At 43.2% G+C, this 24008-nt stretch overlaps 1 protein-coding gene across 5 annotated transcripts in view; it reads right to left on the minus strand.

The window, feature by feature from the left end:
• Positions 1–2871: 2871 nt before the first annotated feature.
• FAM135A (family with sequence similarity 135 member A) overlaps positions 2872–24008 on the minus strand; it is an 863965-nt gene continuing 842828 nt past the window's right edge. For 2 of the 5 annotated variants that reach the window (XM_069235714.1, XM_069235715.1), the window contains one exon: positions 2872–4318. In XM_069235714.1, the coding sequence (XP_069091815.1) occupies positions 4113–4318 (206 nt within the window). In that variant the 3' untranslated portion in view covers positions 2872–4112. The remainder of the gene's footprint in view (positions 4319–24008) is intronic. The other 3 variants (XM_069235716.1, XM_069235717.1, XM_069235719.1) reach the window with 2 other exon arrangements.

Below are 24008 nucleotides of genomic sequence, written 5' to 3' on the forward strand. Positions count from 1 at the left end.
GTCCTTGCCTCCCCACGCTAGACTGCATTGCTGGGTACCGCGTGATTTGCAGCTGCTCCGGCTCCTGTGCACTCTTCCAGGATTTCCTTAGTACACAGCCAAGCCTGGGTCCCCGACACTCTAACCTGCAGTGCACGACCTCCTGAGTTGTCCTCCGGCGTCGTGGGACTCCCTTTTGTGTCTTCGGGTGAGCTCCGCTTCACTCCTCTTCTAAGTGCCTGTTCCGGTACTTCTGCGGGTGCTGCCTGCTTATGTGAGGGCTCCCTGACTTGCTGGGCGCCCCCTCTGTCTCCTCATCCAAGTGGCGACATCCTGGTCCCTCCTGGGCCACAGCAGCATCCAAAAACCCTAACTGCGACCCTTGCAGCTAGCAAGGCTTGTTTGCGGTCTTTCTGCGTGGGAACACCTCTGCAAGCTTCTTCATGACGTGGGACATCCATCCTCCAAAGGGGAAGTTTCTAGCCCTCTTCGTTCTTGCAGAATCCACAGCTTCTACCATCCGGTGGCAGCTTCTTTACACCCTCAGCTGGCATTTCCTGGGAATCTGCCCAATCTCGACTTTGTCGCGACTCTTGGACTTGGTCCCCTTGTTCCACAGGTACTCTCGTCCGGAAATCCACTTTGGTTGCACTGCTGGCGTTGGTCTTTCTTGCAGAAATCCCCTATCACGACTTCTGTGCTCTCTGGGGAATATAGGTGCACTTTACACCTACTTTTCAGGGTCTTGGGTGGGCTATTTTTCTAACCCTCACTGTTTTCTTACAGTCCCAGCGACCCTCTACAAGCTCACATAGGTTGGGGGTCCATACATTATTCACATTCCACTTTTGGAGTATATGGTTTGTGTTGCCCCTATACCTATGTGCTCGTATTGCAATACTTGTAATTTTACACTGCTTGCATTACTTACTTTTGCTATTACTGCATATTTTTGGTATTGTGTACATATATGTTATGTATATTTGGCATCCTCATACTGAGGGTACTCACTTAGATACTTTTGGCATATTGTCATAAAAATAAAGTACCTTTATTTTTAGTATATCTGTGTATTGTGTTTTCTTATGATATTGTGCATATGACACCAGTGGTATAGTAGGAACTTTGCATGTCTCCTAGTTCAGCCTAAGTTGCTCTGCTATAGCTACCTTCTATCAGCCTAAGCTACTAGAAACACCTCTTCTACACTAATAAGGGATAACTGGACCTGGTACAGAGTGTAAGTACCCCTTGGTACCCACTACAAGCCAGGCCAGCCTCCTACAAGGTGCCTGAGACGCATGGGAACGAAATCAGCTTATTCACCGGCGCTACCTTTGGCGGTGGTGCCCCAGGGCACCCCATGCAAGGTATTACCAAGAACTGAAGCTTGGGCCTGGACACCGGCGGGAGTAGAGACACTGGGAGACTTCTTCAGGGATGGAGTGATGCAGTCCTTCACCAGCATGGAGGAGGAAAGTGGAGTCCCGAGAGGTCAATTCCTCTTATACCAAGCACTGACACACTCCATTAAGGAACATTGGCACACTGTGAACGCGAAGCCAGAGGTCCATACAATTCTTCCCCTTTTACTGACAATGGGGGGCAAGGGGGTAGAGATACTCACCTCATTACTAAGCTGTATAGGGCCCATTGTGAGGGAACACTGGGTAGAAGTATGACTGACGCAGAGTGCGCTGGCACATCCCCGTAGGATATCGCGTAACACTCGCCTACAGTACATCCAGTACAATTATGTCCATAGAACATACATTACACCACACAGGATATAGGTGAAATACGGGGAGATCCCCGGGCATGTCCCAGATGTGGGGCTGCAGATGCGGACCTAGATCACATGTTGTGGCACTGTTCTGAGATACAGAAAGGCTGGCGGCGTGTCTTGTGTGACTTGGAAGGGGTGTTAGGAGTGAGTGGGCAGATGGACCCCTCTGTTTGTCTGCTGGGTCTGAGCCCGGGATCGGCCTCCCGGAAGACTAGCGGTAGATTCCTGGATCTGTTGCTGGTGCTATTTAAACGCCGAATTGCTATGCATTGGAAGTCCCCTAGCGGCCCTTCAGTGGTGGTCTGGAGACGTGAAGTGTCAAACTGGGCGCAAGCGGAATTGCAGGCGCTGAGGCGAGAGGAGGCCCGGGGAGTCCGTCAGCCCCAAATCGCCCCACTTTGGGATGAATTACTGGAAACCTGGGAGGCACTGATATTAGAGGGAGGAAATGGCTCCGAGAATAGGGAGGAAGTGGTAGATGCAACCCATATGGGGCCCAGTACGGACAATATATAGGGCTGAGGTGGACTAGGGGGAAAAGAGAGGACGGTCACTATAAGAGAAGACTCTAAAAAAGAATAATGTGATACTAAGTAGAGAGCACCTTGAACCCACTGTGTGACATTCGTGATAACCAGCTGTTGTATATTGTGAAGAAATCCCAGTGGAAACGGCTTGGGGAGGGACAGTGATGGATGGGAGCCCACTCCTGGGTAGGGACCCCGTTTATCCTCGACCCTGAGTCAGCATCAGAACTGTCTCACCAGCGCAAAGTTACATTTACTAGTTACAATGATATATCAGACATTTTGATACAGTGTTGCAGAGCGAGAAGACTCATAGAGGGAGAAAATGATGACAGCTGTTACAGCAGAGGACAGGAGAGTTACAAAGATGTGTAAATTACGTATACTAGCATATTAAGAGACGACCTGTGTTGCATATTTATTGTAGTGAATTTTGATATAATTGTATTGAGATGTTGATGCTCTGTAACATACCTTGTTAATCCTAAAAAGACTTCTTTTACTAGAAAACTGTCAATAAATATATCTTTAAAAAAAAAAAACACAAATCCTACTTGGTGCGAAAGATACACAGCTTTTGTTGTGCTTGTTGTTTGTATTCAAGGGTTCATTTTATTAACACCAGATGCAATTACACAATGCTAGAAATAGTCATGCATTAATTATACAACATATTTATAGTTTGAGACTCATTTGTTCGTTACAATTTGCTAATGTGCAAGTGGCATCCTTTACTTTTTCAGTGCATTTCACTTTGACATGGTCAAAACGGGAGGAGCTATTGAATTTTACCCTATTCAGCACCAATAAAAAGGCAGCATACCTTTTAACATTCCAGTATATCAAAAATGTTTTGTCTGTTTTAGCAAACATGTAAAGTTCATATTCCTGTTCCATTTCAAGATGCAGTACTCTGTATTTACAACATCCTCTAGTCATTAAAACCGTTTAACAATATATTCAAAAAATGTCTAAAGTCATAAAAGTATTGCAGAAATGCATTACATAACTCAGTGTACGTACATACAAGGGATTCCATGTAAAATGTTAACCAGGAGGAGATTGTGGTGAGATAAATGGCATTACTCTTACATTTGACAAAAACGTATCTTTACAAAGGCAGCTGAAATTTAAACATTCAACAAAAAATCCACATCTTCCGCTTACTTTCAAAAACTGGTGTTCCAGTTCAATGTGAAAATGTAAAGCAAGAGACTTTCAGATCAGTAGAACATATCTTTTCCACAGGTATCACACATTTCATATTGATAATATTCTTGTAGAAAACTCAGGATACTGATGGTAGCACTTGACTTCATTGGCTCACAAAACTATGTTCTGTACCAGACTTCTAGACAATGAAGTTTTGAAAATGTAGGATATTTAGCAGCAATAGTTGTGTTTCCAGTTAAACTTTTAAATATACCACGAGCAGTATTTGATGGTGAAACACGTCGACATCAGACTTTCTTTGAATTGACGTTGTTTTGGCAGTTGCAGCTTCCAATGAGTTGGTGTTCAAAAGAAATGAGCTGTTGTGGACTTCTCATATTCACTCATATACAGTTATTTCATATACTGTGCTTCAAATTCCACCCAAGTAAATATGGAAAAAAGAAATACAAAAATAAAAATCAAATAAAAAATAACCCAGTAATGTTCATAGAAAGGAAAAAAGATGTTAAAAAGCTCTAAAACATGGATCGTTTCATTTATCTCTTTAAAAAGGTATAAATATCTCTTAAAATGGCATCTAACACGTTCATACCATCCATTGTTAATGAGGTATAATGACCACTTTTCTGGGAAACGGTTTTCTTTTACTGGAAATACTTCAAGCCAGCGACCAGAAAGAATTTCTCCAAAAATATTTCAGAATCGAGCACAGCTATGTGGGCTGCTCTCCCTATAAGAGAGTTAGCGGTATTCGGCAGCGCGTGGATGACATCATAGCGAACCAAGTTACACTCCTTATTTTGTAGAACAGGTAGAAGAAGGTTTTGAATCATCTCTGCATAGAACGGTCCTGAAAATCACAAAAAAGATCACAAGGAAGCATTAATGCTTTTGCAGTTAAATAGTTTTAAAAACATTTACAATTTGGCATAAACGTATTTTATTTACAATTATTTATCCTAAATGCTAATTTATGATATTGAATAATAAACATCAGTGCTTTCCTAATTCTACTTTAAATAACAGAGCCGTGTGAAGGGATATTAGGGATTCTGTTTTCACCCTCGCAATTACGCCCACGAAACGGAGAGAAAATACTAACTCAGCATTCCAACAGATGGGTAGAGATACAGCTTTATGTTTTGTGAAAATATATCAATAACTTAGACAAGCTGTTAGTTTCACGCTTGTGTTCACGATACTCCCAGAATTAGGATCTGCTAAAGGTCAGAAATGCTGCCGAATCTGTTACCTTTTTTAAAAAAAAATTATTGATTTTTTTAAAGCGTACAGCCATTTTAGCAACATGCAGAGTCACAGTCAATTTATGTGCGGCCGCCAGTGGTGTAACGAAACATGAGGGGGTCACCCTGCACAGTACATGGAGCCTCGCCCCGACACCCCCCCCGACTCATTAAGGAATTCTCAAACCAGATTACCGTGCTTATTTATATCAGCTTCGAAGGTAAAAGCACACCATATAAAACCTACAATACGACTGAAGGTTGCCTTTTCTTAAAAACATTAGAAAAAATAATAAAGAGCGCAATAGGTTCAAAGGTCAGCTGCTTTAAGAAGCCACCTGAGAAAAACACACACACACACACACTTTTTAAAAAAAGTTTTGTATTTCTACAACAAATGCAGCCTACAGTCCAACTGTTTAACAGCATGCATCGGCACACACAGATAACAATTTGTTTTGTTCACATTACGTACGACAAGCAACCAAACCACACAGCATCCCCGGAACTGGTCGTCATGTAGCCCAACGTGCCAGGTCAAGCTGTTCTGGAGGTATCTTCTCATATCCTGGGCATGGGCAGGTATGTCCTTTTGTGTCCAAGCTGACCACAGTCACTCGCGGAGAGGCCTCCAGAAGTCTACTGGTGTAGAGGCAGGCGGCAACGGGTCAGCATATAAAGTTCTGCCAGTCCACTGCACATAATGCTTGAATTACCTGTGACTACAATATGGTAACCGCTGGGCAAGACCATGCCAAGGGTCTGCACCTGGGGCAGCACATCTGCGGCAGCTAGAGTCTGTCAATACGCTGTGCTTCATCATGTTCACTGGAGTGTAATAGGTCTGGTGTAGGTATTTATCATGAATGACTATATGTCCCATTCGAGGATATCTCTTGGGTTTGCGTGCAGCAGAAGGACCACTGTTTGTCACTACTACCAATGCATGGGTTCATGGACCACTGTGCACGGGCTTACAAGTCTGGTTCTGAGGTTGTGCAGACCGCTTTATTAATCTTGCGAGTTATCAGATGTTTGGTGATTGGGTTCTGTAATAAGAAAGACAACAGCCCCCAATCTTTCGGGCTTCTGGAAATGCTGGAAGTAAGCGCTTTAGTACGTGTTTTAGGTTATGATACCATAGACTATCTAGGATGGGGGAAGGTGTCTGAGCTATAAATTCCTCAAGTGGTATGAATTTTTGATTCAGGAATAAGTCATCCATGTGAGAGAGTGTAGTTTAAATAATACATATACAAAAGTGAAATGCTTATATCAATGCTTAACGATGCTGCATAGAAAACGACAATAATTAGTGATTTGCTTAACGTGCATTTGAATTATGACTATGATATGTGGAGCTACCAATGTGTATGCGAACTAATAACAATAATGAGTAAAATTGTTAATGCTATGGTTAATCAAGCTTATATTAGCGTTTACGATATTGTATTGAAAATCTTATAGGCCTTAAGTTAGCGTGAGCTGTGGAGTTTTAGCTGCCTGACTCTCATATTATTAAAAGCATTTTTCTGTTTTTCAGTGTGCTGACTCACAAAGGGCCATGACCCTGCAAATGTTCCTTTTCTTCATCCCAATGTATCAGTACGAATTCTGTTCTCATCCGCATGCTTGCTGCTTTAGTATGAGTTTATATACAAAGTAGAAACAAAAGTAGATTAATGTAATGTACAAGGACGTTTAAACCATGGACAAAGGAACTCATGACCCGAGAAGACGTGCCAAGCGGTGAAGTAACCCCCGGATGTGCCACCTCCGAAGGCGTCAATTATGAAGACCAATCAAAATGTTATGAATTATTGTGGGGTGACAATTAGAATTACCTAATGTATAATTTGATAGGTTAAAGATAGTGGGGTATAGTAAATGTCCAATAGAAATTTGGGAGAAGGTATTACGAAAAAGGGATAAAAACCCATGTCACAGAAGGGTCGCTAGAATTAGGTAGGGAATGCTATTGATTTTACCCAGAAACTCTGTCACTTTGTTCGGTGACTTTGAGACTTATTAAACCATCCTCACCCATAGACTGCCCCTTTACATTTCTCCTCCTTATGAGGGAAGTGTCCCCTGTCTTTTAGACGAGTTTAGACTGATGGCGTTTTGACTGATGTCCTGAAGACGAAGACTGATCCTGTGTGCTGATCTAATCCTTGGAGGGTCATTATGACAATGCAATTTGTAATTTGTCTGTTTGCTTTTCCTTTCTAGGTACCAACTGCTCATTTTGATAGAGACCATAGCTAGATGTTTTCTAAATTGATGTTCTAAATTGTTTTGCATGAAGTCCAACATGCTGATGCTAATTAGTGGTTAGGATAGGAGTTCACTCTGACTGACGCAAATAGACAGATGACTGACGTTACGCTATGCTGAACTGACACACATATGATATTTTCTGTAATCTAATCTATGTTCACGCCGTGCTATGTTCTTATGTTTGTGATTCTTGCATTAATGAAATCTTATCACAGTTGCCATATTGTGACTATGCTCTTATGCATCTTGGTATTGAGATTAACTCTTCTGCTCATAGATTGTAATCAATAGGGAATACAATTCATAAAATTCTATCAAAGGTGTGGTTATTCATGGCTGAAAGGTCATGGTTGCGTCGACAATTTGATTAATGTCTTTATCCAAAGTAAAGTGCATTGTGGTGGTAAATATTGATGACATTATTGATATATTGCTTGACATATTGATCAGTTATCTCGTCCTACGGTGTCTCTCCACTGGGTCACAAGATTCATTGGCCTAAAACGAGTCCTAATGTATAATAAATTAACATAGAAGGACGCGTTAGCAGTTCTGGTAGCAGAGCGACGGTTTGGCCGTTGGGGGCCCTAGGACGGAGAATCATTGTTTAATTTGTTTTTCTATGATAATGCAAATTGGAGGTATGATGGGTTTCTATGTTCACCATGACTTTACCGGGATCTCGGAGCCTGCCTAAGTGAGTTGGGGATGTTCTTGGCACCATAATGTGTGTGGTTTAGGGTTTTTGCGCTTGCTTAGCTTATGCCTTTTTGCAGGTGATTGTGAGATTCGTGTGTATTTAGGTCAAGTATGTGTTGTTTAGTAGGAGTAGGCGTACTCCGCAGTATGAGAGTAGGGAAGTCGGCGTACTTCATATGAGTGTGGCGCTTGGTGCTCAAAATTATCCATGTGGTTGGTTGTTTATGTACGGACCTGTCGTGGTCTAAGACTCCGGAGTATGTTGACAAGTGTAGGAGACACTTGGGTTTATGTAATTTGTGCGGTTTAATAGGTCAATCGGGCGTGGTTGACCAGTCAAGTTTGAGTAAATGTATTTGTGAAAGCTTCGATGGAGATTTAGCAAATTCTAAAGTGTACTAGGACGAGCCATTGACAAGTCGAGAGTAGAATTTCTGGGTCGAATTCTGCTTGCGTATGCGGGAACTGACAAAGAGAAAGTAGCGGCTGAGGCTTCAAGTGAAATCTCTGTAAAGTTCTGAAGCGAATGTGTTACACTTCCTGTAGTAAACCAGCAGATTTGTATTGTCATTTAAGGTGCTCGCAATAATTTGCATTAGTTTGTGTGGGTTCAGTGAGGAGCGGACGAGCCGCAAGACTTTGTCAGCTGCAGAGTGTGTGTGTGTGTGTGACGTCAGTGGTGCTGCGATAGGCCAGTTGTCAAGAGGGGTCGTGCACGGATTGGCTGCCGTCCGTGAGAGGCAATAGGTTGAGAAAGGTGGGTGAAGAGTATCCTGGGAACTAAGTCACTTCTGAATAAAATACAAAACAAGAGAAAATCGCAAAAATGAATTTTGTTAAGGCATTTAAGAGTGCTCTGAAAGGAGACACATATATTGTAGCAACTGATGGGGAGCCTACACCACCCTAGGGTACTCCAGCTTATAGTCATGGAAGAGAAAGGTGTTGCGCCATGTTTATGGATGAAGCAGTGGCGCAAATTGAGAGAGAAGGAGGGATGTTTCGCGTTTCCGGAACATGGAATGTTCAATACTAGGGTTCTTGAAAATTTGAGGTGGATATTAAGTGTACAGAAACCACCTCCGAGGCCAGCTCAGTATGAGGCGTAAGCGGTTTGGGATCTAATGTCTCTTAAACATCCTGGGAACCAGACGCAGGAAAAGGGAGTTGCTGATACGGTACAGACTAGTGATACGGCTTCGATACAGAATGGTGTCAGTGTACCCACTGCACCAGACATACCGATACAGTTGCAACCTCCACCACAGATACAGAGAATCTACCCAGACATCCCAGTACTTGAGACTACAACAAATCTGATAGTGCCGCCAGACCCGATATACACAAAATCAAAATTAGTGCAGATTGAGTCAACTCCGAAATTATTGTCCCAACCGCAGCCACAACTGATACCAGGGTACAACCCAGTAGCTGGCCCGCCATTAGTGCCTGTCCCAGCTACCTTGGAACAGACCTAGGGGGTTAATGCTCCACGGAGTCTGGGACCAGGTCAGACACCTGCTGCCATATCATTGCCCATTACTGTTGGTCCACCAGTTCCATTATATGCGCAAGGCAAAAATGGCGTATGTGACCAGGGAGTGATGACTCAAGATGTGATAAGAGGAGGGTCTATGGGAACTCCCCAGATAATGGCCCCAGGAGAGCAAGCAGTTGAACAGCCGAGGTCTTTAATGGACCTTAGCCCAGTGGGAGCACCCATAGAAGCAATGCGTCAAGCAGGGTTAGGAGTTTTAACTTCACAGACAATGAGTACGAACACCTCACATTCACCGATGATACATGCAGGGAACATTTCATTGCAGGGTTTCACAGTACAACAGTTAAATGAATGGCTAGAGAAGACTTATACTTCACAAAAGGCTGCAGTGGTTACAGTCAAACCAGAAAAGGAAAAGCAAGACGAGTACCTAAACTTTGTAAGATTAGGGGCAGAAGCTGCTGAATTAGTGGAAGGTACAATGGGAGTAAACAGATTGGAGTCATACACGGAAGCAGAATTAAGATTCCTGTGCCCTAAGATTACCAAAGAAGTCGGCAAGGTACATCAGAGATTAGCGAACCTGGCGGACAAATACAATATTGATATCGGAAACACTAAACACCTGAAAAGAAGTTACAGATTGGATTTTGACTCTAAAGATTTTGAGCACATGAGGTCTGCGGGGATGAAGGCACATTTGAAAGAATTGTTGCAATGTGCGCAAATCTGGGGTGCACTGGAAAAATGGGAAGGCAGGTGGGCAAAGAAAAGAGATAAGGAGAAGGGTGACAGTCCAGGGTCTAACCAAGCTAAGGCCTCCCCCGATGTGGATTCAGTAAAAATATTACCCATGAGAGAGACAGCTGGTGGTGTCTTAGTCCGTGTACCGTGGTCCAGAGGAGACATCCTATCTTTTACCAATGATTATCCCAGATTGAGAGGGAAACCGATCGAGTGGTATCAGCAAACAGACAGGTTTGTGAAACTTGCAAAATGTCTTTGGGAAGACTTGAATACCTTGTTTGAGATCATTGTTCCGCCTGATTTGTGGCTTGAATGCAAGAGAGGGGTAGATTGGCCGATGAAGGAGCCGGCAATGGATAAGGTGACTGGGGCACCCTCTGAAGAGGTGATGAAGTATTATCATAAGGTGATTGAGTTTTTGAAACAAAAGGTGTCGCCAAAGGTGACTGATTGGCAGAAAATCGACTGGACCTCTCAAGAGGTTAAGGAATCAATACATGCTTACTATGAGAGATTGTTAAAGGCATTCAAACACTATAGTGGTATTGAGACTATTGAACCGAAGGACATGAACCATCTTGTGTTTAGATTCATCGAAGGATTGAGACCAGAAGTTAGCCAGATGCTTAAGAATCATTTGATTTGTTGGTAAGCAAAGCCGATTGATGAAATGTTACAGTATGCAAAATACTGTAGTGATGAGATTGAGCTGAAAAAGAAAAAGCTGAAAGAGAAAGTGATGGTGATGCAGATAAGGGCTACACAGGCAGGAATACAGGGAAACGGAGTTCAACAGATGATACAGCAACAACCACAAATGAATGGTGTGTTTCAGACACAGCCGAGAGGTTGAGGCCGAGGGTTTGTGAATCGCGGTTCAGACTTGAATACTGTTGTGGTTCAAAATGACGTACAAGGGGCGAAAAAGATGTCACCATGTCACGCGTGCAGGGGCGTGGGGCACTGGAACGGGAGTGCCCGAATATGGTGCAGGATGGTGTTGTTCAGCAAAGTGCTAATGCTAGTACATTGCAAAATGTAAGGGGCCCAAAAATGAGACATCAAAACCCGAATTTTCAGAGCAATCTGGTACAAATGCAAGGGGTACAGCCCATGCAGCAGATGCAAATGCCGCGTTTTCAGTCAGTGCAAATGCAACCAGTACACAGCAGATTCCTGTGGACCTAGACAGCAAATACAACTACCAATGGCTCCGATGGGACAGCAACAGGTGATGCTTCCTCAACAGGTCACAGGTCAGGTAATGAGTCAAAATAATACAGTACAACAGTTCCCATTACGAGGTGAAAATAGCATTAATGAGGAATGGTCAGATGATAGCTCAGACAGTGAAGAGTGCAGGCTTGCAGCATCCTTAGAGGTGGATCAAAGGGGTCCATATGTGGAAGGAAAAGTGATGGGCTATAAGGTCTCATTTCTGGTTGATACCGGAGCGACACGCTCTACAGTCAGAAGTGCAGAGGTTCCAAAATACCACTTTTAGTGCGTACCATAAGGGTAGTCGGAGTAGCAAACCAGTATCTGACAAACCCGATTACAGATCCAGTACAGGTTGAGATCGGCAACTTTCAGGAGCTACATAGGTTTGTAGTCTGCGATTCGAGTCCGGTATCCCTACTGGGAAGGGACTTACTGTGCAAGACAAAATGTTCGATTACCTGTTCCAATGACGGAATCGAAGTACAGACGAATAGTGACGATGAGGGAGATGAAGGTCAGTTCTCAGAGGAGGACACAGGGACAGCTAATGAGGATTACCCTTTGATTACCCTGTTCCCGATGCTTACCATGATTGATCTACCTGTCGAGTTGCAGGGGACGGTAACAGAGAAAGTATGGGACCTGACCGGAAAGGAAGTAGGACTAATAAAAGGGGTAGAACCAGTTAGAGTCCAGATAAAGCCAAATGCAGTGTTCCCTCAGGTGCCACAATATCATATGACACAAGATGTTCTCATCGAAGTGTCAAAAATAATTGCAGATTTTCTGAGACAGGGAGTCCTGAAAGAGGTTTTGAGCAGTCCGTGTAACTCTCCCATAATGGGTTTGAAGAAGCCCTGTGGGAAAGTTCGAATTGTGCAGAATTTGAGAAAAATAAACAAAATTGTGGTAAAATGTTTCCCTGTGGTGCCCAATCCAGCGGTAATCATGTTCCAGGTTCCCTGTGATGCTGAATGGTTCAATGTTGTAGACTTGTCACAAGCCTTCTTTTCGATACCTCTTCATGAGGATAGTCAATTTTTGTTCAGTTTCAAATTCCTGGATAAGGTGTACAGTTGGTGCAGAATTCCTCAAGGGTTTTTTGAATCACCGTCCATCTTCAATCAGATATTGAAAAAGGATTTGGAGTCCTTGGTGCTGCCCTTCAATTCGACTCTAGTACAGTACATTGACGATTTGCTGATTGCATCCAAAACTAGGGACAATTGTAAATACAATACCATTGCCTTACTGAATCATTTGGGAAAAAATGGGCACAAGGTGTCACCTAAGAAGTTGCAATATTGTCAGAAAGAGGTGAAATACCTAGGGCATCTAATCGAAAAAGGGTCCAGGAGAATATCAAAAGAAAGAATAACAGCCATTTTGCAAATGAACCCTCCAACGACAAAAAGAGATGTCCGGATGTTTTTGGGATTTGTGGGCTACTGTCGCCAGTGGATACCCAACTTCTCGATCATCTCAAAACCTTTGATAAAACTGACAGGCAAAGAGATCAAGGATGAGCCATGTACCATAGCTTTGTCCAAAGAAGAGCTCGAGTCATTTATGGAATTAAGAGAATGCATGTGCAGGGCACCAGCATTAGGAATGCCTGATTATACAAAGCCTTTTCTACTGTTTTGTCATGAACGTGATGCTTGTTCTTTGTCTGTCTTAACACAGGTCCATGGAGGTGCAAATCGCCCTGTAGCATATTTTTCAGCTACCTTGGACCCCGTCGCAGCAGCCTTACCGGGTTGTTTGCACGCTGTCGCAGCAGTTGGTCAGAGCCTTACGCAATGTGAAGGCATAGTCATGGGATACCCCCTAACAGTAATGGTTCCGCATTCAGTTGAAATTTTGTTGACTCAAACTAAAACTCAGCACATGACAAATGCTCGTCTCACTAAGTATGAGACAATCATACTGGGGTCACCAAATGTCTCACTCAAGTGGTGTACTGTATTGAACCCGGCAACTTTACTTCCTGTTGAAAACACTGAAATCAACAATGAGGAAGAATTTGAACATGACTGTCTTGAGGTAACTGAACGATGTACCAAACCACGTCCAGACATTCAGGACAAACAGTTGAAAGAAAATGACTGTATCATGTTTGTTGATGGGTCCTGTTTAAGAGATTCTGTTGGAACACTGAGAGCTGGTTATGCGGTATGTACCATAGCTGGTATCATTGAAGCCTCCTGTCTCGAGAGTGTTTTCCGCTCAAGTGGCAGAATTAATTGCCCTTACCAAAGCATGCCACGCAGCTGTGAACTTGAGAGTCACTATCTATACTGACAGCAGGTATGGATTCGGAATTGTACATGATTTTGGCCAACTTTGGTCACCGAGAGGTTTCATGACCTTTTCTGGTTCTCCCGTGAAAAATGGTGAACAAATAAAGGATTTGTTACATGCAATTCAGTTACCTTTTGAAATTGCCGTGGTGAAATGCAATGCTCATGTTCGATCACAAGACTTTGTGTCCATGGGAAACGGTTATGCAGATCAAGTCGCAAGGTTTTGCGCAATGAACTGTATATCGTTCAAGGAGCAATGGGAATTGTTACCGCAACCTGAAAATGACATGTTTGAACTTTGCATTACGGGTAGTTGACACGCTAGACGAGTTAAAAACATTACAAAGTCGTGCAAGCAAAGAGGTAAAACATTCCTAGCAGAGAATGCAATGAATACATAGGGCTGATGATTTGTGGTTCTCAGAGTAAGGAAAACTAGTCCTGCCAAACAGCCTTCTATCACAATTTGCCAGGCTGTATCATGGACAGGCTCACCTTGGGAGGGATGCAATGATCAGGTCATTTAAAATCGACTGGTTCAACCCAAAATTCAGACATGCCGACGAGGTCATTTGTCACAGGTTCATCATCTGTCAACAGATGAATGCTGGAAAAGGGACAGTGGTAACTTTGAGCCACATTGGGAGAGCTGGTGGTCCATTCAGCAAAATGCAAATGGACTTCATTGAAATGCCTGTTTGTGGAGGATTGAAGTACGTGTTGGTGATTGTATGTGTTTTCAGTCATTGGATTGAAGCCTACCCCACAAGTAGGAATGACAGTCTCACAGTTGCAAAACTACTACTGAGGGAACTGATACCAAGGTTCGGGTTTCCGTTCTCTATAGAGTCAGATAGGGGCAGACACTTCGACAATGAGGCGATTAAACTCCTGTGTGCCGCACTTGACATCGAACAAAAGCTGCATTGTAGCTACCGCCCGAAGCATCAGGACTAGTGGAGCAAATGAACGGTACTTTAAAATCGAGAATGGCAAAAATGTGCACAGCTACCAATATGAAATGGCCAGATGCATTGCCCTTAGTGCTGATGTCAATGAAAAACACCCCAGACAAGAAAACGGGACTATCCCCCCATGAGATCCTCATGGGTAGAGCTATGAGGTTGCCAGCAGTACCTGCAAATGCTCTAGTGAATATCACAGATGATATTGTGTTGGACTACTGCAAAGGTTTGGCTGATGTGATTCGCTCTTTCTCTCACCAGGTGGAAGCTAACACATTGCCACCGATTGGCGATCCAGGCCACTCTCTACAAGCTGGTGACTGGGTGGTTGTCAAGAAGCACGTGAGAAAGTCGTGTTTGGAGCCACGTTGGAAAGGGCCATTTCAAGTAATTTTGACAACTACTACTGCTGTAAAGAGTGCAGAAGTTCCAAACTGGATGCATGCCAGTCACACAAAAAAGGTAACGTGTCCTGTTGAAGAGGAACTTGTAGTTTCCGGCACAACAGCTTCAGGAAGAGAAGTCTCAGGGCCAGAAAACAGTCAAGAAGGAACTGAGACTGCCGGAGAGCCCACTGAGAACAGCCTCGTCCCTCAAACAGTTAATGAGTTCGAGAGAGGTGACAGAGGGCCTATTTCAGTAGAGGCAGCAGGAGAACTAAATCAAGGAGAGATTCTCTCAGAAGTAGACAGATACGGGTTAGAACTCGAACCCGGTACAGACCCAGAAGGAGAAGAAGAAGAAGAAGAAGAAGGAGAAATAGTAGAAGAAGAGAGAAATCGGAGTGTGCCAGAGTCTCATGAGCCAATTGCAGGTCCATCAAGTGAAAACACCATATTACAAGAGGAGGGTGCTGTCCAGCGTCCTAAAAAGACACATCAAAAGAAGACGCATAAGGGTGATAACTCGCCAGAGAAACCACTCTTAAGGATAAAAGATACACCAAGTGACACAATAATAGAGGAGAATGATACATCCTGAGTGGAAGACCTAAGTGAAGGAGAACAGCAAGGTGAACGAAGGCTGAAAAGAAAGAGGGTCGCAAACAGAAGATATACAGGTCCTGAATGGGCATATGCTACAACATCTGAGTGGCAACAAGAATTCCTAGCATTCTGTTTTGACCGAGAAGTACCAGGCCAGTACTATGGTACCTGAACTAATCTAAAAGAAAGACTTGGTTAAAATCAAAAATCTGAAAACTGATAAAAGAGACTTTATAAATTACTGAAAGTGACCTTAAAACCGGATTGACTTAGAAAAACCTATTTATGACAAGCTGCTAACCTGAATTGACAAAAGGGGTCCTGGAGTGAGTGAAGACGCTGTAAATACACGCAGAGAGCAAGAGAAAAATTCTAAATCATCCTCAAGTTAATTGTTGATCTACTATCTGATTCTATACAGACATGGCTTATAATAGAGGTAGTAACAAGGGAAGTAAGGTGTGTGGTTGGCTAGGACTTATAATAGGTATTGTGTGTGCAATAATAATTGTGGGAGTGATTGTGAGAATGCCGTGGATAGAGAAAGAGACTATTAACGCTACTTCAAAACCTGAAACTACAACACTAACACCGTGAGAAAGATTTGAGCAGGATGCAAGACACTTGCATGAGGGAACTAATTCAAAGGGGGAACTTTCTACTAATGTCTTCTATCGCTTGCTAAATGAGTATGTGGAGACCATGGATGCGAAAGACTGTTATGTGTGCACTAAGATTCCTTCATCTGTGCAGGAAGGAGTTACTTACCATAGCCTCCCTCTAATTTACGGGATTAGTAGCAGTTTGCTACTAACAAGGTTCTATAATCAAGAGCATGTGCAATACTTTTATTCAAATCTGGATGTCGTGTTTTCTTTTGTGCCTGTGATTGAATTCCTGAACAAATTAGCTAAGGAACATGATATAAAAATAGTTAGAGGATTCTTTGAGCCAACGCTTACATTTGGGACCGCTTATGCACATCGCAATAATTTGACCTGCTTACTGTCACCTGTAGAGAAAAGCTTTTTAGATAACAATGATGATAGACGCAAAGCATTGAAGGAAAGATTAGAAAAAGGGTTAGAGAAACGCACATATGCAAATGATTACAGTGTAAGCATAATCAAAACACAAGGCAAGCTAGCTATAGACGCATTACATGTAGGTAGACTTTGTATATACAGGCCAAAATCCAAACAGGACAATTTGTTTGTGGGAACGAGTGAATGCAGACATGTGTTTTTGTTTCAGGGTAAGTGGACATTTATGTTGAATGGACAGGATCCAGCGATCCCTGGGATCTATTACATCTGTGGACTTAATGCTTATTACCATCTCCCTAAGGGATGGTATGGGACATATTATTTGGGAACAGTCTTCTCAAAGATTTACCAGATTGATGACTTAAAACAAATACCTAAAACGTCTGAATTACAACATCCTAGACAAAAACGAGAATCAGTGGCTGCTGTCATTGGTGACATATTTGGAGCTATAATCCCTTCAGTGGGGGTTATCTTGAATTCTATGAAAATTCAAAAGTTGTCTACTACTGCGGATAACATGCTGACAAATTTCACAGGGGCTATACTCCTGATGGATACTGAACTTGCTGCAGAAAGAGCTATGACTCTTCAAAATCGACTTGCTTTAGACATTCTTTTAGCAAAGAGTGGAGGGGTCTGTAAGATGCTCAACGAGCGCCATTGTTGCTTGTTCATTCCGGACAATAGTAAAAAGATTAGAGGTATGCTTACTAACCTAACTAGAGATAGTACAGATATGAAGGAACTTGGTGTCTGGGAGAAATTCGGAAAGGGAATTGCCAGAGTAGGGAGCTGGTTTACCAATATTTGGAATGGGGTGCTTGCGAAAATACTCATGGGTCTATTAATTGTTCTGGTCTGTCTATTAGGATTATGGGGAGCATGCAAAATCAATGGAAAAATTGGACTAAAAGAACCAGAAAAAACGAAGTAGGTGAAAGAGAGGAAATGTTCAATGAAATTTGGGAAAGTTCACATAAGGGACAAGATGTTGAAATGCGCATTATGCGCAAGGTGAAAAATTAAAAGTGAAAGGTCAAAGGGAAAGGTTTGTGTGATGACGAGCGTCATCAGAGGAGGGACTGAGAGAGCGTAGTTTAAATAATACATATCCGAAAGTGAAATGCTTATATCAATGCTTAACGATGCTGCATAGAAAACGACAATAATTAGTGATTTGCTTAACGTGCATTTGAATTATGACTATGATATGTGGAGCTACCAATGTGTATGCGAACTAATAACAATAATGAGTAAAATTGTTAATGCTATGGTTAATCAAGCTTATATTAGCGGTTACGATATTGTACTGAAAATCTTATAGGCCTTAAGTTAGCGTGAGCTGTGGAGTTTTAGGTGCCTGACTTTCATATTAAAAGCATTTTTCTGTTTTTCAGTGTGCTGACTCGCAAAGAGCCATGACCCTGCAAATGTTCCTTTTCTTCATCCCAATGTATCAGTACGAATTCTGTTCTCATCCGCATGCTTGCTGCTTTAGTATGAGTTTATATACAAAGTTGAAACAAAAGTAGATTAATGTAATGTACAAGGACGTTTAAACCATGGACAAAGGAACTCATGACCCGAGAAGATGTGCCAAGCGGTGAAGTAACCCCCGGATGTGCAACCTCCGAAGGCGTCAATTATGAAGACCAATCAAAATGTTATGAATTATCGTGGGGTGACAATTAGAATTACCTAATGTATAATTTGATAGGTTAAAGATAGTGGGGTATAGTAAATGTCCAATAGAATTTTGGGGGAAGGTATTACGAAAAAGGGATAAAAACTCATGTCACAGAAGGGTCGCTAGAACTAGGTAGGGAATGCTATTAATTTTATCCAGAAACTCTGTCACTCTGTTCGGTGACTTTGAGACTTATTAAACCATCCTCACCCATAGACTGCCCCTTTACATTTCTCCTCCTTATGAGGGAAGTGTCCCCTGTCTTTTAGACGAGTTTAGACTGATGGCGTTTTGACTGATGTCCTGAAGACGAAGACTGATCCTGTGTGCTGATCTAATCCTTGGAGGGTAATTATGACAATGCAATTTGTAATTTGTCTGTTTGCTTTTCCTTTCTAGGTACCAACTGCTCATTTTGATAGAGACCATAGCTAGATGTTTTCTAAATTGATGTTCTAAGTTGTTTTGCATGAAGTCCAACATGCTGATGCTAATTAGTGGTTAGGATAGGAGTTCACTCTGACTGACACAAATAGACAGATGACTGACGTTACACTATGCTGAACTGACACACACATGATATTTGCTGTAATCTAATCTATATTCACGCCGTGCTATGTTCTTATGTTTGTGATTCTTGCATTAATGAAATCTTATCACAGTTGCCATATTGTGACTATGCTCTTATGCTTCTTGGTATTGAGATTAACTCTTCTGCTCGTAGATTGTAATCAATAGGGAATAAAATTCATAAAATTCTATCAAAAGGTGTGGTTATTCATGGCTAAAAAGTCATGGTTGCATCGACAATTTGATTAATGTCTTTATCCAAAGTAAAGTGCATTGTGGTGGTAAATACTGATGACATTATTGATATATTGCTTGACATATTGATCGGTCCTACTGTGTCTCTCCACTGGGTCACAAGATTAATTGGCCTAAAACGAGTCCTAATGTGTAATAAATTAACATAGAAGAAGCGTTACCACATGTATCAAAATTGTTTGTGCTGTAATAATGGAAGCCGAACGGGATTATGCTCCATGTTAGGCATATAAATAGTGTGAAATTTCAGGTAGGGCAGTGAATTTATGGTGATCCCCACTTAGCTCTGCCAAACGCACCAGTGCTCAGCTCAAACACGCTCCTGTATGCATTTCTCGGTCTGGGCAAGATGATTTGCATAAAAGTTTAGTTTGGATGGGGCCAGCTCCGCCAGGTCGCACACTAGGTCCACATATCATGTATCCAATGATAAGCTAATTGGGCCTGTGCCACTAAATAGTTGAGCTCAACCTTTAGGGTACAGAATCTGCCTTTGTCATAGGGGTTCTGTAATTTGGACCATCCAATCCGGGGTTGTTTCCAAACTGAACATGCGTTATAGTAATTGCGAGAAGAACACTGTGTGGAGGGGAACAGGGATGTTTTGGAATACGTATAACAGTTTTGGAAGCACCACCATTTTCATCAGTGCGATGCTACCGGCCACCGCTAGGGGAAGCTTGATCCACTTCTGTACCAAATTGGTGATGCAGAAATAGAAGTTCCATAATTTGCTCATATGATGTTAACAAAGTCTCTATGGTACATTATACCCAGGTATCTGGCCCGATCTGTTGTACAGCATAGTGGGAACTCAAACTCCGGCCGCCTCATGGCATCCATGAGGGGAAAAGGTAAAGACTTGTTCCAACTTTTTTGTAACCACAACCATAGTTTAATTGCATGCAGGTTACAGGCTGTATTTTTTAATTGGTGGAGAATGTCATCTGCATATATTGACAGTAGGACATCGCGTTTATCAAATCAAATCTCCCAATGGTGGCGTCTAGCTCTTAGAAGGCAAGCCACGGGTTCAATTACAATAGCAAATAGTAACAAGCACAAGGGACATCCCTGCCTGGGCCCCAGCCAATTTCAAAGGGCTTGGTTAGCAAATCATTTACCCTTATTCGTGCCTTGGAGGAGTTATATATTATTTGACCCATGGTAGGAAGCCCCTTCCCACATCCTTAATTTTTAGCCCTGTGAAAAGAAACACCCATTCAATTGAAACAAATGCCTTATCTAGCATCTAGCAATGCCACCACAACCTCCACACTGGGATCTAGTTGATGAGTAAATGCAAAGAGCATGAGCAGATTGTGCATCGTACAGCAGACAGGAATGAACCCCAACTGGCCAAAATGGCTCTATGTAGGCAGGCAGCAAGGTTGGAATAAGGTCTTCCGCATATGATTTATAAAATTAGGCTGGAAGGCTGTCACTTCCGGGAGTGCTGCCTTTTTTCAAATGAGTGATAAGTCCACTGAGTTCCTCCGCTGTGATCTGCTGGCACAACATCCCCCGTTGGTCAGGGGCGAGCCATGCCACAAAGGCATCATTTAAGGACACATGCATGTCACAAGCAGAATCTACTGGTTTGGAGCTGTACAGGTGCTTGTAAAAAGTGGCAAAGCTCACTAATGCCTCAGCGGACCAGAAATATATAAACTACCAAGAAGCGTCAGAATAGAAAAGGGTATTTCACATTGTCAGATGGGCCTCTTCAGGGCAAGAGCCAGGGAGTCCATATCGCGTTCAGCTGATGTACCTCCAGCTGCGGCCCCACTATTTGCCCCTCATGAAGAGTGTCTGTCAGGCTGAGCAAAGGTCAGCCTGACAGACACTCTTCATGTTCAGATTAGGCAGCCAGGAGTGAAACATGTGCGATTTGCGCAGACTCCTGGCTACCTGAGCTGAACTTTGCCGGGCTGAAGAGGTCACAGCTCTTATGGGTGTGACCTCCTCAGCTCAGCAAAGGTGCCTCAAGGACCTTCCCCTCGATGACGAGGGGAAGCGTCACTGATTGACTTCGACCCAGGGGCTTCAGGTTTAAGCCCTGAAGCACCCAGGGCAAGTGTCAATCAGTGACACCTCGTCACAGAGTGGGGAGGGGTCAGAATTCTCACTGACCCCATCCCACTATGTGACGAAGTTGGGACTGCTGCCTTCCCTCTCTGGATGACCTGTGGTCAGCCAGAGAGGGAAGACAGCAGTTCCAACCGTCCTGGGACCTCCAAGCTGAAGGACTGTGTGTGTGTGTTTTTTTTTTAAAGGAATGTTTGGTGCGTGCGTGTATGTTTGAATGTTGATGAATGTTGTGAATGGATGTGCATGCGTGTGTGAATGAATAAGTGTGCTTCCCGCCCGCTCCCCTCCCTCCTAAAATTACCCACCGCCACTGTGTACCTCGCATACAGTCCCCATGATTCTGAGAGTCCAGCATCTAAAGTCCCTTCTGAATATTCTATGTCATTCAGGCGGTGGTCATGTGGACTCGTGTCCTGGAATGGAGGAAACTAACAGCAGCTTTGCGATATTTGTTGAGGAGTGAAACCGCTTTTTTAAAATCTGTGAAAATCAGCATTTTGCCCTTTAAGAGGAAACACAGCAGTGCTGGATACAGCAGGATAAATTATTATTATTATCTATTTTTTTCTTGACAGATGCAAATTTGCGGCATGCATCCTGCACCTTCAAAGTGAAGTCTGGGAAGAACGACAAGGTCCTACCTTCATTTTAGATGGTGCGCTTTTTTGTCACCCCTTGTGAGTCTTAAAAAAAAAATGGTGTTGTGGTCCCATAGTTTGAGTCTCACAATAATGGTGTGTGGTGCAGCTCCTGGGATCAGAAAAGGGGGCCAAAGCTTAGTGCACTCTCTCCACCACCTATATGTGGGAGAGGAAGTCTACTCTAAAGATTTCTGGGAGTAGTTTTCCTATTTACTCTTCTGTTCACCCAGCGTCGCTGACTCAGCCACTTCCAGAATTATAATATTACTTCTCTGTAAGCATGCCTCAAGGTGTTCGTTTTTCAGTTTTGTCTTTTCCATTTCCATCTCTTTAGGAGTGTGTTTTGGTGTGCCCTGCCGTCGTCTACATCTGATATTCTGCATTCATGCCTATTCGCACATTCTGGGATCCAGTTGTTCATTCATTCAGGGTGATGAGAGAGTCAATTTTGGAATCATCTATCTTAGAAGAGAAGTGACCTCATTGGAGTGAAGGTAATCCCCCTCAGCCGTCCCTCTTTCTTACACATCTTGGCAGTCAGGGTCTATGGCTCCCATGGGCCTCAGAGTACAGGCAGGCCTGCTTGTCTGGCTTGCCCATACTGGAAATGATCCTTTTACGGAGCATTCTTCTCTTAACATTTGTGGTCTCAGGCAACCCTGCTGAGAAGGGTCCCGCGCCACAGCCATGACAGAACAACCTACTGCAATACAATGACAGAAGCCACAGTCGTAAGGGTATTGTGCTTGCCACAGGGCCCACAGGTCCGTCTTGTGAAAGCGCTCAGCTAGTAGCAGCTCTACAGTACAAAGAGTGCCAAGGGCATTGGGTAAGCAGGAGCGGTGGCTTTCAGCTGCCGCTAATTGGCTGCAATGGAGGTCCTGCGTAAGAATGGGTACATGTGATGATGTAGCAGCCCTCCCTTCCTCCCGGCTCTCCCCCCCACGAGCACGGCATCATCAGCCGTCCATCTGGGTCCAACGGACTAGTGCAGTCCGCCCATTTAAGACACTACATTCGCCGGTCGCAGGCGACAGATGCAGGGCCACCCAAGTGCCCTTTAGGAGACAGGTGTGGCCTAAGTCACATCATCTCTCTCGCCCGCAGGACCGGGCCGCTAACAGAGTAGGGATACCGATCCTCTCCCTTGGATTCTTGTTCCTGCAGGGAACCACGAGCAGCCACAAGTGCCGCTGTCACCGCACTTGGAGGTGCACACAAGCACGCCCATGTCGCCATGGCTGTTAGCAGTAGGCCACAGCACTGCATGTTCTTCTCTGGCTAAATAGTGACTCCTGCATCTTGAGGGCCAGCGGGTAGTTAGATGTTGCTCCTGCGGCTCACCTCCTCATACCAGCGTGTTCAAAGTGGCACCTATGTAGCTTTACAGGACTGGTCTGAAGGATTTCAGCTTCAGCCCACAGAGCAGTTTCAAAGAGCCACCATTTTCGTTCAAGCACTCTAACCCCCCCTGCAAAACATATTTTGATGGGAACAAAGTAAAAGTAGGTTAGACATCGTATCTATGTCACAACTTGGTTCATCATTCACTTTAAACATATTTTAGTGATTTCTTCATCTTCCAAGCTAATTGGATGTATGTTGCTACAGCCAAAGGAATTTTCTTTGGATCAGTTCGATAGCGAAATTCAAGGGCTTCTGTGCAGTTCCTGATGTTTTATTTAAAAATATCAGCCACAGTAGGTTCTCCTGCTTGCAATGTTTTCCAGCAAAGAAGCATAAAGTGCATAGTTGTTTTACATCTCCCTAAACACAGTCACACTTATCAGTTTTGTTTGCCTGGCTGTTCCACCCTGTGATAAAGGAAAGAACCTGAAGAGTTCCTACTCTCAATTTTATGTATATGTATTTTTTAGTTTTTAAAACAATTTGGTTGAGGTATGGCACGTACGAAATATCTGGTTTTATGAACCTGAACTGTCTCAGCAGAAAAACATCTTTTTGATGAGTTGTGGCTCCACAGAAATGCCCTGAATTGATTCTTTATTACCGGCAGGTTTAAAACAGGCTAAGTTCTCAGGGTCAGTACACAGACCTTGGCAGCCTATTTTAATAAGTATTTTAGCAACATATCTGAACTAAGAGAGACTTATAGGACTTATACCCGCGTAAATCATGTAAAGCTTTCAAGAAGACTGAAAATCTGGGTTCAAAGAACCCAGCACAGGTTGGAGGGTGATATCATCCTCATTTTTAAGGATTGCTCAATCTGCTCTTACAGCCAACATAGGGGAGTCCGGCCAAAGTTAAGTAGGTTAAAATAAATTATTTACAGTG

This window comes from Pleurodeles waltl, chromosome 5 (genome assembly GCF_031143425.1).
Source record: "Pleurodeles waltl isolate 20211129_DDA chromosome 5, aPleWal1.hap1.20221129, whole genome shotgun sequence".
NCBI classification, from domain to species: domain Eukaryota; kingdom Metazoa; phylum Chordata; class Amphibia; order Caudata; family Salamandridae; genus Pleurodeles; species Pleurodeles waltl.